This window comes from Dipodomys spectabilis, unplaced genomic scaffold, assembly GCF_019054845.1.
Source record: "Dipodomys spectabilis isolate Male_0828 unplaced genomic scaffold, ASM1905484v1 ptg000273l, whole genome shotgun sequence".
Classification (NCBI taxonomy): domain Eukaryota; kingdom Metazoa; phylum Chordata; class Mammalia; order Rodentia; family Heteromyidae; genus Dipodomys; species Dipodomys spectabilis.
In genome coordinates this window covers 4951900-4968695 of record NW_024870950.1, presented here as the reverse complement: position 1 = coordinate 4968695, position 16796 = coordinate 4951900, and the positions used below count along the sequence as shown (strand labels likewise).

The 16796-nt window shown below is 50.9% G+C and overlaps 1 protein-coding gene across 2 annotated transcripts in view; it reads left to right on the top strand.

Annotated features, from left to right (window-relative positions):
* The window catches only part of Vac14 (VAC14 component of PIKFYVE complex), a 93387-nt gene that overhangs the window by 53927 nt on the left and 22664 nt on the right, over positions 1-16796 (top strand). For both annotated transcript variants that reach the window (XM_042700984.1, XM_042700983.1), the window contains exon 14: positions 1712-1844. In XM_042700984.1, the coding sequence (XP_042556918.1) occupies positions 1712-1844 (133 nt within the window). The remainder of the gene's footprint in view (positions 1-1711; positions 1845-16796) is intronic.

Here is a 16796-nt window from a genome sequence, read left to right as displayed (position 1 = left end):
TATCTGAAGATTCCCATCCCTCTCACTTCTTCGTATCATGCATGGGGGCATCCCATGGAGTGGACGGGAACCCCATGACAGGACCATCCAAGCAACCTGCCAGCCATTTGTTCCCCTCACCACTGGAGGCTTCACTGAGGATACTACCCGTGCAGGAGTGGGCTGAAGGGGTGGCTAAGTCTGGCTCCTGGCATGTTTTCAGCTGAGACACAGACCAAAGAACAGTCTGTGTGCTGTACAGCTCAAAGCTCTGCAGGTTCTCAGAGTTGTACCCTAAAAGAACATCTTTGCCTAAAGATGAGGAAAAAAAAGAGTGTTTGATTTCCAAACGTGAGATGAAGACTGAAACACTTGGCACTGTTTTGTCTGTTTGCTGTCTATCTCAATGGTATGCACACAGTTTTTGGTTTTTTCAAATAACTTTGGGAAAGGAGCCTGCCCTTCGCCTCTTATGGATTTGTTGGTTTCGTTAACCATAGAGAGGATTGTGTCTACCTTTCCTCTCTGTTGGCTTTAACTTGCTATTGCCCTCTTGTAATTTACTGAGACAATGAGTAGAAATTTGTTTTAAGAAAAAAAATCATAGGGCAGGGAAGGTGGCTCAGTGGTAGAGTGCTTGCCTCACAAGCATGAGGCCCTGGGTTTGATTCCTCAGCACCACATAAGGAGAAAAAGCCGGAAGTGGTACTGTAGTTGAAGTGGTAGAGTGCTAGCCTTGAGCTGAGGGACAGCGTCCCGGCCCAGAGTTCAGGCCCCACGAAAAAAAAATCATAGTACCTAAGCAGGGTCTTTTTTTTTTTTTTTTTTTGTCAGTCATGGTGCTTGAACTCTGGGCCTGGACGCGCTGTCCCTGAGCTCTTCAGCTCAAGGTGAGTGCCCTACCACTTGAGCCACAGTACTACCGGTTTTCAGGTGGTAAATTGGAGATGAGTCTCATGGACTTCCCTGCCTGTGCTGGCTTTGAACCTTGGTCCTCAGCTCTCAGCCTTTTGAGTAACTAGGATTATAGACATGAGCCACTGACTCCGGCTAAGCAGGCTCTTTTTTTTGGGGGGGGGGGGGCGGTCATGGGGCTTGAACTCTGGGCTTGAGTGCTGTCCCTGCACCCTTCAGCTCAAGGCAAGCGCTCTACCACTTGAGCCATAGAGCCACTTCCTAAGCAGGTTCCTTTGTATAAGATGTTCACTATGTGGTTTAGGTTGGATAGAAGAATAGACAGGTAGATGAGTGTGTTTGCAGGAACCCATATTGTCTTTTTGGTTGGTTTAGTGGTGTGACTATGTACATGCATCCCTTCATGTGTGCATGTACATACATACCAGTACTGGGGCTTGAACTCAGCATGTCACAGTCTCTCTCTTGGATTTTTTACTTATGGCTGGCTCTCTACCACTTAAGCCATGTCTCCATTTCCACATGAAGCCAAGTTATATATGTTCACCTGGTACTTACTTCCTCCCCACCCCACTATGGCCAATCCATGGTCTTTGAAATTTTCTCTCCTCTTGTTAATCATGGAAACCCTCTATGCTCTCCCCCCCCCCACTCACTCTTGCGCTCTCTCGCTCTCTCTCTCTCTCTCTCTCTCTCTCTCGCTCTCTCTCTCGCTCTCACCGCTTTTTGGCATTTACAGTTACTTGTATTCTTCATATTTCTCATCACCCTGAGAACACATAATTAAATGAATCCTTGTCTGTCTCTTTCTCTGAAGGTACCAAAGGCTTAGAATGTTCTCCTTCCACTCCCACCATGAACTCCTACTTCTATAAGTTCATGATCAACCTTCTGCAGCGGTTCAGCAGTGAACGGAAGCTCCTGGAGGTCAGAGGCCCTTTCATCATCAGGTCAGTCCTGCATGCCTTCTGCTCACGTAACCTCAGCTTTGCGTTGCGTTCTGCACTACATGAGGTTCCGAAAGTGGTCCTTCTCTCTCCTTCTCCCCACCTTTACATCTGTTTTTAAAAAAGTGAAGGAGGCTGGGTAGGGTAGTACATACCTGTAATCCTAGCGCTGGGAAAGCTGAAACAGGAGAATTGAAAGAGACATATAGAAAGAAAGTTTGTTCCCTCTTTGTACTAGGTCGCTGGTGTTATTGCCCCAGGCAGGTCATTGTTAATTTTTTTTCAAAAAAATTGAAATAAATTTTGCTTGTTGAGGTAGTATTTTCCCTCCAGGTGAAATATCCTCTTTTTAAATAGCATGATTAGAGTCTTGGACAAGAAAATAAGCCAAAGCAAAGATGACATAGGACTGTGCTGTGGCCCAGCCACTGGTGCAGGATTTGAGCAGGGTCAGTGGAGTCAGGTCCTTGAGTTGTCAGGGCCCAGGTCTGGATGGTCCCCGGGCACCAGACCTAGTGATCCATCCATCACTCTGTCTGAGACTCCCTTTGTCTCATAGTCACAGGGAGCAGTGTCTCCAGAAGAGTAGCCCAGCATCACCTTCAGGCTGATGAAAGCTAACTCGGGCACAAATTCTTGGAGGCCCCTCAAGCCAGGCAGAGGAGACTGCCCAAATAGTCAAAATGGCCCGAGATAGCTTCAGCAATGGTTCTCACCCCTGCTGAGCAAGAAAGCTGAGTAAGAGTGCAAGGTTCTGAATTGAAGCCCCAGGACTGGCACCAAAGATAATAATAAGAACAACAACAGTAATAAGAACTCAGGGTAGTAGTATTCATAAAATGGTCCAGGATGCTTAAAGAACAAACTGTTCTAGTGCCCAGCCTGCATGGAGCTTCAAGTTAGGAAAGCATCAAAGAGCTCATTTTGCTGTAAAAAAAAAAAAAAACGAGAGGGTCTCAAGCTTGTAGACTGTGCCAGGAATTTGGGGCCTTACCCAGAGGTCAGCAAGAAGCCATCACAAGGGCACAAGTAGGGAAATGACATGAGCAAATTTCTGATTGGAGGGATTGCTGTGTTGCTGGCAGAATGGGTTGGAAGGGCCAGGGTGGGTGGAAACAAGTTGGGAGGCTGTGATCTAAGTGAATCTTTGGCGGGGTATGGGAGCAGCAGTGGATTTGGTATTGACAGACGACTGATCTCAACAGGGAGTAAAAAGAAAGGGAATCAGGAATGACACTTGGGTCCTGATTTGAACCACTGAGCAGGTGGTGGTAGTCTCTGAGGTAGGATCCCTGGAGCATAGCAGGGAGTGGAGGGTCTATGAACTCAGATAGCTTTGGAGTCATCAAGAGAAAGATGACAAAGCAGTAGTTTGGTGCACCTGGCTCCCCAGAGAGACCTAAACCAAGAGACATATGTGGATCTGGACAACTCGATCAAGCTACTCAACAGATACTGAGCCCCTGCCCTGTGGAAAGTGCCGTTCTAGATGATTCAGCCTTTGCAGAGCCAGAGGAGTCAGAGGAGCTGAGTGAGAACTCAGGAAAGGGGTCTAAGGCCAAGCCATAAGGAGGTGGAGTGTGTGATGGCTGAGTAGGGGAACCCGAACAAGAGTCGGAGAAAAGCCAGAGAAATAAAGGGGAGCAGAGGAGAGAGGGAGCTGGAGGGAGGCCTGAGGAAAGACGAGGCCTGAAGTAGATCTGCTGGGAGCTGGGACAGCAGCTGAAGGAGTGGGGGCCAGAAGATGGAGGCCCTGATAACACAGCGTCACGATGGAGAAGCGCGCCTTTGAGGGAGACGAAGCAGCAGGCTGCCCAAAGGCCCAGCGCAGAGTTGAGAACTGCGTTGAGGGCCAAAGGATTTTGAGGGAGGGGACAGGTGACAGTAAGAGGGAAAGGCTTCTGAAGGAATGCCCCTGTGGTAGCAGGGAGGAGGCTTTCACTCCCTCATCCTCCTCTGGGGCTTTCAAGAACAGAGTTTCTCAATCCTAGAATTTGGGGCATTTGGAATAGGATAATTCTTTTTTTTTTTTTTTGTCGGTCGTGGGGCTTGAACTCTGGGCCTGGGCGCTGTCCCTCAACTCTTCAGCTCAAGACGAGCGCTCTACCACTTGAGCTACAGCGCCACTTCTGGTTTTCTGGTGATTTATTGGAGATAGGAGTCTCATGGTCTCTCCTGCCCGGGCTGGCTTTGAACCGCGATCCTCAGATCTCAGCCTCCTGAGTAGCTAGGATTACAGGCATGAGCCACCAGCGCCCAGCTTGGAGTAGGATAATTCTTTGTGATGGGATGTCCACTAGAAACCAGTAACATCTGCCCCCAACCCATTTGGGGCAATCAAAAATGCCTCTGACCTGAGGACCTAGCTCAGTAGTCAGTGCTTGCCTGGCTTCCACAAACAAGGCCCTGGGTTCAATCTCCAGCACTACCTCCAAAACACCATGTCTCCAAACACTGCCACATGTCTCCTGGGGAACAAACCAGCCCTCTTTGAGAACCACGGTTAGAGAAAGATTTCTGCAGTTTTTATTTCCATACAGCTAAGCTGTCTCGGGGAATTGAAGTAGATATCAGGTGTTGATTCAAGAGCTCCCCCCCCCACACACACCCAGCCCCCCGTTACCCCCAACCAGGAAAACAGTGGAAATGTAACAGGTACCTTCGTGTTGTTTTCCACGCTGCAGAGGTACAGACACAGGAGCCATGGGCCTGGGGGGGGGGGGGGGGGGGGGGGGGGGAAGCGCACTTTGAAGAAAGCAGGTGCAGCCATGGACTAGGCTACTCTGGGTTTTCTAGCTTCATTGCCCAGTCAAGTATGAGGAGTGAGGGGCTGGGAAGGTGGCTCAGTGGTAGAGCGCTTGCCTTGCATGCATGAGGCCCTGGGTTCGATTCTTCAGCACCACATAAGCAAAAAGAAAAAAGCCGGAAGTGGTGCTGTGGCTTAAGTGGTAGAGCGCTAGCCTTGAGCTGAATTGCTGAGGGACAGCGCCCAGGCCCAGAGTTCAGGCCCCACAACCGGACCCAAAAAAAAAAAAAAGGTATGAGGAGTGAGGCTCAGGGTAGTAACCCGCATCCCCAGACTGCACAGGGCAGAAGTGCAGGTGACACTCCCCACCCGTTCAGTTCACCTCCCCAAAGTTCGGCAGCCAAGCTCCCACCATGTTCCCTTCACTACTTCCAGAGACTCTGCATCCTCTCCTGAGCATCCTTCGCTCGTGGCTATCTTCATTTTGCAGAAGAAATGAGGAAGCAGTATGCCTCTGGACTCACTGTGTCTTGCACGGCAGCTGCTCACTGTTCATGGATTGCATTGGGTTCTGAGAGGCATTGAGCCCAGCCTCCAAGCCAGGCCTCACTCCACGCTGGCTCCCACCTCACCACAGAGTCTCTCTCAGCCCTGGGCACCAGCACAGAAAGAACTCAGTGGGCCAGGATAGGCAGAACCCTCGCACCTGTGATGACGTGTTGTTACTGACAGCCACCTAGATTAGGTTCCTCAGGGCCAGCCCAGCCCATAGTTGCCTGCTAAGTCAGCATGCCCAGCCACTGCTAACTAGTCCCTGGTCACTGTCCTGGGCACCCAGCATAACTCGCAGGACAGGAAACCCAGCATCTGACATGGAGGAGGCCTGGCAGTTAGGCAGCTTCCTCCCTTCTTCCCTAATTGTACATAGGGCTGAGGGAGGCCCTTTGGCAAACCTTGAGGCTTAGGGGCAGGGCTCAGCCTGCCATCCTGCTTTGTCCTCCTTCTCTGTTGATGGCTTTTAGAGAGGAGCGTGTGAATGGTACACACAGACTACTTCAGTGGAGCCACAGGCCTGATAAGGAATGCCATAAATGGTTTCTCTTCCCTGTCCTTCAGCGGTTAGGTTGTACCTCTCTGCCCCTAAAATTGAAGATAGATTGTTCTAGTGAACAAATGAGAAACCATGATTTGTGCAGCAATGTCTTTAGCAGAGGAGCAGTTTCCATCTGTGGAAGACAAAGGGGTGTGCAGCTCTTAAAAGACAGGCATCTGGTGGCTTTCTTGTATGGAGGGAGTTGCATGATTTCTCTCCGGTCCCAGGAGCTTCTCCTTGCTCCATGCTGCTTTCCTAGGCCATACCTTGAGTAGGAACCCAGATTCAGGAATCATGTTGAAGGGAGGGGAGCTAGTGGCTTCAAAACTCATCTCTCAGCCAATCTATACAGACTGGTTCCAAGCCCTTCTCTGGGTTACAGAGTCAAAGCCAAGCCCACAGGAAAGATAGGATGCAGGGGGCAAGGTAATGTGAGGAGGCTGGTGCTACATCTCTAGGCCTGCCCACACTCCGATAGGGCCTGAGGAAAAGTGTAGCTTTTGGAATCAAAATTAGGTTTAACCCCGTTCCTCCCATCTGTAACCATGTGATCTGCCCCTGACATGGCCTTGGCCTCTGTCTCCATCTCCCCTGGTGGTCCATGGTGGGGTGCAGTGGGAAGTGGGGGTAGAAATACAACCTTCTGGGAGGAGAGCTGACTCTGTTACGCCAGGGCACCCACCAGCACCCAGCCCGACTCCCCTAAACCAACTCTGCCTGAAGTAGGTGTTGGTGTGCATTGCCCTCCTCGGGCCTCTTCCCACCCTCCATGCTAATGCTGGCTGAACAAGCCCAGGCCTTGTCTGCCCGTGAACCAGCGCACTTATAGGCGGGAGAAAAGGAGAGGAGGGAGAAAAGCCAGCCTCTTTGATAAGCTGTGATATGAACTCCAGCATAACCCAACAGCTGTGATCTTTACAAGCCCGCCTCTGTGCTGGGAAGTAGCTAGTCTGAAGACACTCCACTCTGCCTGCCAACGCAGCCCTCTGGCCAGCGTCCTTTGGCTTCATCAACTGTGCTTTTCCCCCTCCTCTTCCTCCCTGCTGCCTTGCAAAGAGCACTTGCCAGAGAATGCTTTCATTTTTAACGAGCCTCTGTGCGCTGTGAATGCGAGGGCCTTGACCCGACCTCCCAGCTGATGGTAGATGCGTCTCCAGCACCCTCCCAGGCAAAGGGGCTTCAAAACTGAAGCAGGCATCCGGAGAGATGAGCCAGCGCCCAAATGGGAAAGGAGGAAGTGGTCATGAGACTTACTTCCTGAGACCCTGGTCCAGAGAAGCCCAGCGATAAGACTTCCAGTTCACTCTTGTCCTGCTCTCTCCCTTCTGTGAGTGCAGATAGACACGACAGCCTCACCCACCAAGTGTTTCATTTCTTATATGTGCCCTGATTAATACTGTGCCCCCCCCCAGCACACACACGCACTGCCAGTGTCCTAGGTTCCCTTAAGTCAGGAAGAAGGGGATAGGTTGAGTAGAGAGTTGATTGGCCACTGAGGTGGGTGATGGGACCAGGCAGCCACTAGAAACGAGACTAGCTTATAATTGCAGGGACTAAGGAGGAGGAGAAGCAGCCCTTTCAGACAGTAATTGGGAAATTCCACTTTGCTGGCCTTGGACGTTCTGTAGTTCATGTGGGCTGACCCTCTCCCAAGCCCAGTACCTCTCCTCGCATCCGGAGATCCTCCCAGACTTCCTAGTTTCTGGAGTCCCCTTCCTGAGGGAAAATTCCCTGTTGACTGTGCATATTCAGACTTGCCATTCACCTGCTGGGAGCACTGGCCAGGGCCCCAGAAGCCCATTGCACTGGTGCAGGTAGAAGGCAAAGGGGGAATAGTGTCAAGACCTGCTACCCTGGTTAATCCACATTTCAGAAAAGCATGCTTTGATCCCAGGTACCAGATCATAAAAGTCTGAAGTGGTCTCATTTCTTTTCCTCTCACCCCTCTAAAAGATTTCCTTGTTTGCTCAGAATACAATAAATCACAGGCAAACACACACACACCAACCATAATCTGTCTGTTAAAATAGTCCTCGATTCTCCTACCCAGACTGGAGATGGGTCTTGATCTTTTATTAGTTTGTAGCCATATTGATTGGGCTCCCAGCTGAGGGAAGGAGACAGGACATTGAACAGAGCTGGAGGAGTTCTTCTGAGTAATATCTTACTTTCCTCTCACAAGAAGCTTCTCTTCTTGCCAACTTTAATTAAGGTCTGCCCAGCTCATGTGAATCTTCTGGAACTTTCTCTAGCCCCCCCACCCCTGGGGACCAGACTGGGATTCTTTTGTTTCAATGAAAGGCAGCAAGGGGGGAGTGTGCAGCAGAAGCCATTTTGCATAACCAATCCTTGGCTTCTGATCTCCTAATTGGAGACAATGCTGGGATGGCAGGGAGGCCCAAGCTGACACAATAAGTGTGGCCTAAGAGAAAAAGTCATGCCCTTGCGAGGGACAAAATTCAGAGGCCTTTGTCCTCGAACCCAGTGCAGAGTGACCAGCAGCCTAGCCTCCTCACAGATCACCTGGGAGGGCTGAGAGGGCTGCGGGACCTGGGGCGGGGCTCTAAGCCGTCGGTACGCTGTCACACACGCTGGCACTCCCTGTGAGAGGACTGTCTTTTCAGAAGATGGAAACCGCATGTGATGGGCCTTATTAGGCCAGGCTGAGATTAATTAGGTCCTCCTGGGGCCTGCGGGGGAGGAACAGAGCGCTGGCCAGGGAGAATCCTGCACAGTGTGCTGTGGGGCCCAGGAGCTTCAAAGAGCAGCATCCCTCTGTTCCTCAGGCCCATGCTCTTGGAGCAGGCATGTCAGAAATTAGAGACTACAGGTGAACTTTGAAAAGGGAGGCCCTTGGGGGACAGCGCAAGCAGCCAGGCTCCCCCTAAGCCAGCTATCTGCCTCGTTCCAGGCACCCCATAAGGGAGGGGAGGACCCAAGAAGAGATTGTAGGGAAAGGTGTTTGCCTCCAGCCCACCACCCCACGATGTGCAGCATTGGACGCCTCTCCGTGAGGCACCTCCTTGGCCTCTTTCTGGGCTCCCACCTGGAGCACTTGGTAGTCCATCCTTCTCACTCCCAGGTCCAAAAATTTGGTCATGGATCTGCACGTGTGCACGTGTGCCAGTCCCGGGGCTTGAATTCAGGGCCTGGATGCTGTCCCTTCCCTTTTTCACTCAAGACTAGCTCTCCTACCACTTGAGCCCCATCTCCAGTTCTGGTTTTTTGCTGGCTAACTGGACATAAGAGTCTCTTAGCTTTGATTGGGGCTTCAAATTTCAGTCCTCTGGTCTCAGCCTCCTGAGTAGCTAGGATTACAGTCATGGGTCACCAGCATCTGGCTTTATAATGGATTTCTTTCTGAAGTTTGAGAGTTGGTTTCCACTCTGTAATATACTCTGATCTGTTTATACTTTACCTAAAGATACCAGAAAACTGAAAGTTTTGACATTACGAATCCAGACAGCTTGGTGAGCTAGCAAGTCTTTAGGAAGAGAAAAAAAAAAAAGGTGGCTTAGGTAACAGTAACTCCTCTTTACTTCACCTTTATAATAACAATAAAAATTTTAAAAAATAGATTTAGGCTGGCCCCTAGAAATCATTTTTATATCCTCTTCCTCTTTTGGGCTAGGGCTGCATCTAAACCAAAGTAGTTTCCAAGAGCTTGTAAACTAGAAGATGGCCGCCTAGTATCTCCTATCTACCCTGTACAGTGAATTTCTCAGGAAGTTCTTTTATCCTTTTTTTTTTGCCAGTCCTGGGGCTTGAACTCAGGGCCTGGGCACTGTCCCTGAGCCTTTCTGTGCTCAAGGCTAGCACTCTACCACTTGAGCCATAACACTACTCCTGGCTCTTTATGTTTATGTGGTATGGAGGAATCGAATCCAGGGTTCATGCGTGCTAGGCAAGCACTCTACCACTAAGCCACATTCCCAGCCAGTTCTTTTATCCTGATAGCACTTGAGCATAACCATTTCCGTTGAGGTGGGTGGACATCTTGAAACCCCCTGTGAGGCTCTCCCTTCTCACCCTTCAAGTGATTGCTTTTAGCATGAACCCCACACCCCGACTCTCAACTTAAGAAAACTACCCAGAACTGTTTCTGTCACGTACACTAATGAAAGACCCTCTAGAGCAGCTGCCCCCTTCACCCATTCTCATCTTGGAGAGTGGGTGACATGGTGCTGGGAGGGGCCTGGCCTGAGGGAACCCTGGTACCTCCGACAGCAACTAGACAGGGCAGTCCTCTTTAGCCACCCAAAGTCCCCAGAGCTGAGGTTCCCCTACCAAGCCTGGGGTCTTGTGTGTGTAGAAGAGAAAGTGTGAGGGCCAGAATCCACAACTGGAAGAAGGCCCAGCAAGTTCCTGCAGTCCCTCCCCGAGTGCAGCCAGTGGCTGTTCACACAACACGCAAGGTGGGCCTCGGACAGGGGTTAGCTTAAATGCGGGTCTTAGCAGCACTCTCACATGATGTTCCCCTTGTTCTCCTGGTCATTGGCCCATAGAGCAATGCTGGCGTGAATTCCTTCAGGCTCTTTTCCCTGTCCTGCTTGGTTCTTCAGGCAGAAGTGGATCTGTGTGTGCTCCCTGTTTTCTTTCTAGGCCTCACTTCCTCCACGCCAGCCTGCCCACTGTCCCAGCCTGCATCCGGTCTCTGTGCAGCCTGTATAATCTCATCAGGCCTTCTCGGTACTTTGACAGCAAATGCTTGTCTTGGTCAGAATCTCCCTGTGACTGTTGCTCAGGAGGACACGTGTCACCCCTCCTTCCTCCTGGCATTTGTTTCCCCCCTCGAGCTTATTGTGGCTGCTCACATCCTCCACATTGGCCTCTGAAGCCAAACTGAGATGGAGCAAGTGACTGCAAGCCAGCGTGGTTTTCTAGTCCTCCCTCGAGGGCTCTGTGAGGCATGTTTTGAGCCTCGTCTTGTGGTCTTGCCTTTTGGAAGCTACTGCCTCGAGGGCAAAGTTTTGTATTTCTTTCTCCACTCTCTCAGAAGGGCGCCACATGCCCTGCGCCCAGCCTGACATGTGCTGCTGTCCTGTGCCCCAGCCACGTGTGACCAGTGAGTGCCTAGCTATTGGTTGAGAGGACATCTTGCTAACTTTTTGCCCAAGCTGGCCTCAGACCACAATCCCCTCCCCTTTCTCAATCTCTTATGAAGTTTGGATAACAAGCATGAGCCATGGGTGCCCCCCTGTCATTTTATTTCGTTTTATTTTACTTCAGTATTAGTGTTTAAAATTCAAGGTCTTACATTTAAGCCACACCTCCAGCCCAGTTTTCCGCTTGTTATTTTTTGAGATAAGGTCTCATTTCTCCCCTGGACATATGTCTGAGGCTCAGTCCACCTACTCTAAGTGGATCACAGACATGTACCATCTCATCCAACTGCCCTCTGTAGCTATGGAGCATCAAGGACTTTTCTGTCCAGGCTGACCCGAAGTCACAATCTTCCCAATTTTTCTCCTACATAACCTGGAATGACAGGTATACATCACTGCACCCAACTGTAGCATGTGAAAGGGATTAAAAAAAAAAAAAAAAAAAACCTTTTGTGGAGCTGGGAATATGGCTTAGTGATAGAGTGCTTGCCTAGCATGCATGAAGCCCTGGGTTCGATTCCTCAGTACCACAAACAGAAAAGGCCAGAAGAGGTGCTGTGGCTCAAGTGGTTGATCACTGGCCTTGAGCAAAAGAAACTCAGGGATGGCACCCAGGCCCTGAGTTCAAATAAAATAAAATAAAGTTAAGTAGACCAAACTTCTTTAAAACAAAAATAAAAAAACCTGTTTCCCAGCCTGGCCTCATCCTCCCAAGTAGCTAGAATTATAGATAGGTTTGAACCACTGACACCCACTGTGGTTTGATTTCTAATGTAGTCCAGGTGGTAAAGTTTTTTATTACAGCTGGCATTTTTTAATATAATTTAGGTGTTAGGGGATCAGGAGCTTGTGGAAACACACCCATAGAGGTGCCGTTTCCTTCTTTGTCTGTCACACATTCCTAGTAAGCATAGCAAATGAGGCATTATTTCTTAGCTCTGTTCTTGAAGACCACCAGATTCAACAGTCTTCTTTCTATCTCTTCCAGGTCACTCTTAGAACCATGGCCATCAAATGACCTCCCTGTAGGTTGTATAAGGGGAAGCTCCCATTGGCCCAGACAGGGTCATGTGGCCCTGGTAAGGACAGAAGTGGTGAGGACTGGCTGTCAGGTCCTGGGATGAGGCATCCCTGCCAGATCCCACAAGGCATAGGAAGCAACAGCTATCCAAAAGAAAATCTGCTCTTACCATGAGTTCCTGAGCAGTCCACACAGTGGCATACCACGTAGCTACATCTGAGCACAATCTTCTTTCTGAACATTTTGTAGTGCTAAGGATCAAACCCAGAACCTCACATAATACTAAACATGCAGTGTAGTTTCTTTTCTGGCAGTGCTAGGGATAGAGCCCAGGGCCATGTGCATGCTATGCAAGCATTCTACCCCAGAGCCACACCCCCAGCCTCCGAGTATAGCACATTTTCTAAAATGAAAATGAGACCTGTCACTATCTCGTGCTCTTTGTTAGGCTTCAGTGATGTGTACTATGGAAGATACTCAGCCGAGAGGCTGGCACTTGCTTGCTTAGTGGTGCATGTCCGGATCATCCATAAGGGTAACTTGGCAGTATGAACCTTCTGTACACAGGGAGGCCCAGATGGGTGGTCACAGAGCTGGGCCTGGTGTCCCTCTGTGCCATGACTGCTCCCTTGATTCCACTCCTCCACTCACTGTCTGCAGAGAGGGAAGAGATAAAGCCATTAAGCCATAAAGTCTTCCTGAAACACAGCTAAGCCCTGGCATCCTCCCTTCCTCCACACCTGATCCCACCTATTAATTGTCCCCACCCTTGTCCAAGGCTGGCCAGTCAGGACTAAGGCACATGACAAAAGCCCAGTTCTCAGCCCTACATCAAAAGAAATAATAAAGGGTGGAGACCTGGCTGAACAGCAAAACACCTGCCCAGCAAGCACAACGCCCTAAGTTCAAACACTAGTACCACCAAAACAAGACTACACGTGTGTGTGTGTGTGTGTGTGTGTATATATATATATACACACACACACACATATATACATACATACATATATACATACACCCTCTTAAAACCAATTCTGAGTCCTGAGGACTTAGTCTCCTTACCGCAGCTCCACTGCTGGCTCCTCTTCCTCCTCTGCTAGCCCCATTCTTGCATAGAGCACCCACTGGGTGACAAGACAGCTCCCTCCTGCCCTGTCAGCGCCCCAGTCTTCAGCAGCCATTCTGGTATTAAGTCTTCTCACCCATCGGTATGGCCAGAGAACACTAATGCCCATTTGTTCTGGGCAGGGTCACGTGCCCACCCTTGGCATGGAGGCCCAGTTGCCCTTGGTGCAGGATACCTGTGGCCACCCTGGAGGTAGAAGCCATGTGCCCACCTTCAGGCACAGGGAAGGAGCAGCTATTTGTGGAACCAGAATTCAAAGCACTAGACACCAGGAAAGCAGACCTAACAGGTGCGCACTCTGTGGTCTGGGTCCCAATGATGTCCTCCATCCCTCCAGGAAAGGAGAGGAGAGTAAGACGGTAGGTGGGACCCCATGGGAGCAGGCATTTTGGAGGTGGCTTCTAGAGTATAGACAGCTATGACAGATGTCCTGGGCCTCCCAGCCAGTCCCTTCTTTAAAGCTGTCTTTGTCAGCACAGTGTTTGCCAGAGATTAGAAACATCACATTGGCAGCATGGTCAGAGTTTCTTTTCATGAAGGAAAGAAGCCCAGTACCTTTCAGCAGAGCCCGTTCAGTATCCTCTCTCCATATGCGTACCCTCTGATTGTAGCCACAGAGTCATGATTGAAGAGAGACCAGGAGATTCCAAGTCAGTAGCCAGAAGGGTTCCTGGGGGTTCTGCTGTATACTTAAACACAGGAGGAAACTAGGCCTCTTGTTTGCCAGTGACTCTGTACTGACTATTGCTTTTGTGCGGAGGCCCAGGCTGGACCCACTACGATTCAGGCTCCGCAGGTGATGTGAGAGGGGCAGAGTGCAAGGGAGGATCAGAGATTTCCTCCGCCCGGTGGCCTGCCCCACACATTCCCCCAGAGCACCTGGGTGGGGCGGGGCCAGGCCTCACACCAGCCGGTGCACTGAGCTGCACCCTCCTGCACCAAGGTTGCAGTCTAGTGGAACAGGCAGGCAAGTGACCAAAAAAAAAAAAAAAAAAAAAAAGTGTGTCCTAGTGTTGTGATTGCAGCGTTGAAGTAAATGCCCTGGATGGCAGGGTGCTCAGGTTGGGGCCAGTAGAAAGGGAGCCCCCATAGCCTGCACGGAGCCAGGAAGCTGTGACCTGGATCTGCTCTTTTCTCAAAGCAGAGAAGTGCCCTAGTTTTCCTTCTCCTCAGGCTCTGCTGAAGCTACGCCAAGAATTGGCTTTTAAAAGCTGCCTGAAATGTGGTTTGGAGCCAAAAAATCTATAGAGCCAGTGCATTTGTGACCTTGTCAAAAATGCTTACTGAGGGAAATCAAGGGATAAGATTTGCAATGTTTTTCCCCCTTTTTTTAAATTTACTCCCCCCAAAAAAAAATCATCTCTCCCTCTAACCCTCCCTCCCTGGCTCCTCCTTATCCTTGTCCTGACTCCAGCCCAGCAGCATTAGCATCTTCCATTCGTCTATGCCCTCCCCTCCTCCAATCCCGCACCATCCCCCATGCTGCAGTAATGAAAAATACCAAGTGGGTAAAAATAAGGAGCCTGGTGATAGTCCTGGAAATTAGGCCACAGCTGTCAGGCCAGGCCAGAGCGCACGTGTCTGAGACCGGAATGGCCAGGAGCAAGTGCTCAGCCCCCCTCCCTATAGAATGCAGGAAGTCTCCACCTGGCACCCAGCAACGCATTGCTGCTGTGCTGCCACAGGGAGCACCAAGCAGCCGGCCATTTGTCACTGAGCAGACCTGTCCTGTGAGGCCACCAGTGCTAGGCCCAGTTTCCACCACTGGGGACACTGCAGTGGGCAGAGCCTGTCTCCATCACAAGCCATAGTGTCACAGCATGCTGGCAGATGGGGAGCGGGGCACATAGGAGTGGAAGGCTTCTGGAAGGAGGTCGTGTCAATGCTGAGCCATAGAAGATCAGTAGGAATGAGCTGGGGAAAGGAAAGAGAAGGTGCTTCTGTCTGCTCAGGAGTCCTGGGGGGCTTGGGGTGGCTAGAAGGCAAGGGAACGCAACAGTGAAGAGAGCCAGGACCCTGGCTGCCTCAGACCCAGTCCTTCGATACCCAGAGAGCCATTCAAAGGGCCTGAGCAAGCTGGACACTGGTGGCTCACACCTGTAATCCTAGCTACTCAGGAGGCTGAGATCTGAGCATCACAGTTCAAAGACAGCCCAGGCAGGAAGGTCCGTGAGACTCTTCTTTCCAAATAAACCATCAGAAAACCGGAAGTGGCACTGTGGCTCAAGTGGTAGAGCGCTCGCCTTGAGCTGAAGAGCTGAGGGACAGGTCCCAGGCCCAGAGTTCAAGCCCCACAACCCAAAAAAAAAGGCCGGGGCGGGGGGGGGGGGGGGGCCTGAGCAGCAGTCTACCTACATGGGCTGCTCAAATCTGTGCAAGGAGATGTGGCCTAATTCGTGGCTGTCCTGGAGCTTCAGAGGGGCTGCCAGCACACGAGGCTGTGACTGCTCCCAGAAGTAGAGGAAAAGAGGGGAGAGTTGAAGGAAATGAGGGGCGTTTGGGCCCTCGTTCGTTCAGTGTGACAGCTTGTAGCCTGCCACCCCTGTCCTGCCTTTAGCCTCATAAAATACCAAAGACTTTTCGAGGAACTGACTCTGGCAGCTTGCTTGACAAGGGGTCTTGCTGTCACATCATTCTAGAAAGTTCTGTGTGCTGCAACAGGCAGTTTCAGCAGATTATATTAAACTAAGTTTAAAACCTTTTGTGTACTCCAGACCTCTCTGCCCTAGATGTGCGTGACTCCTCAGGGGATGCTGGCTTCAGTCAGTTCACCCCCTGAGCCCTGAGAATCAGCAGACCTTGCTCAGACCAGCTCGTTTCTCCTGAGGAGAGTCAGCTTTTCCTTCCTTCTGTGAACTGAGTTCTTCCTTCCCAGATGGATAATGTTCCGCTTCCCTTTCTCGAAGGAGACCCCTCCCACCTCTGTCAGAAGCCCAGCCCTAACAGTTGACAAAGCCTGGAGTCCCCTTCCTCCTTCCCTCCCTCCCTTCCTTCCTCCTTCCTTCCTTCCTGCCCTTGAAGCCTGAGCAGATACTCCAATCACGACCCCCCAGTAGCATAATTGCTTTCTCAAATTCTCAGCTGTGGGCTCCATCTGGGACCACTTCCCCGTCCCCTGACCGGGGCAAGAAAACGTTCTCTGTGACCTTGCCCCTGGGGGAGTCCCGAGGGAGAGAGGTGACAGAAACATGACCGGTCCTTCAGTCTCTTCTCACTCGCTCCAGTGATACCTAAAATAAGCAGCACGCCCACCCACCCCACTTTCCGTCCCTGCCACCCCACTTTTACCCCACCACCCAAGGCTCCTCTGCTCCCCCAGGGCAGTCTGGTGCTCACAGCCAGAGGAGCAGCTGCCAGGTGTTATCTGTCTGACTTGGCCCAGCGATGAGTATCTGCAGTTAGAGCTCTTGGCAGGTCACAGCCTGTGTTTCATTCTTGTGTTGTGAAGAGAGGTCAGTGTCTCTTCACACAGACACAACCCAGGGTCCCCTCTCTGGCCAGCTGAGCATTTTCCAGGCAAGAAAAGGCAGGCATCAAAGCCAGCTTGGCCAAAATAGCCAAGGACAGTTCTTCGAGGCAGTTCCACGGGACCACAGGAGTACAGCCTCCCTGGGGTGTCCCTAACTGCTTGCACCCTTCCCTTAAGTTGGCTCTGTGTTACCTCTCAGAAAGGACTTCTGCACCCGCAGCCCTTTGTACTTAAATTGGGAGAAGGCAGCTATGCAGCAAAAACAGTACTTCCCGTAGTCCCCAGAAGGGCTGCTTTGCAGTTCCCCACTGTGGCCGAGAGGACTTTTGAATCTCACCCTGCTAGTGGTGCTATCACACCCTAAGAACCAGCCATCACGGTGAGGCACGTTTCCA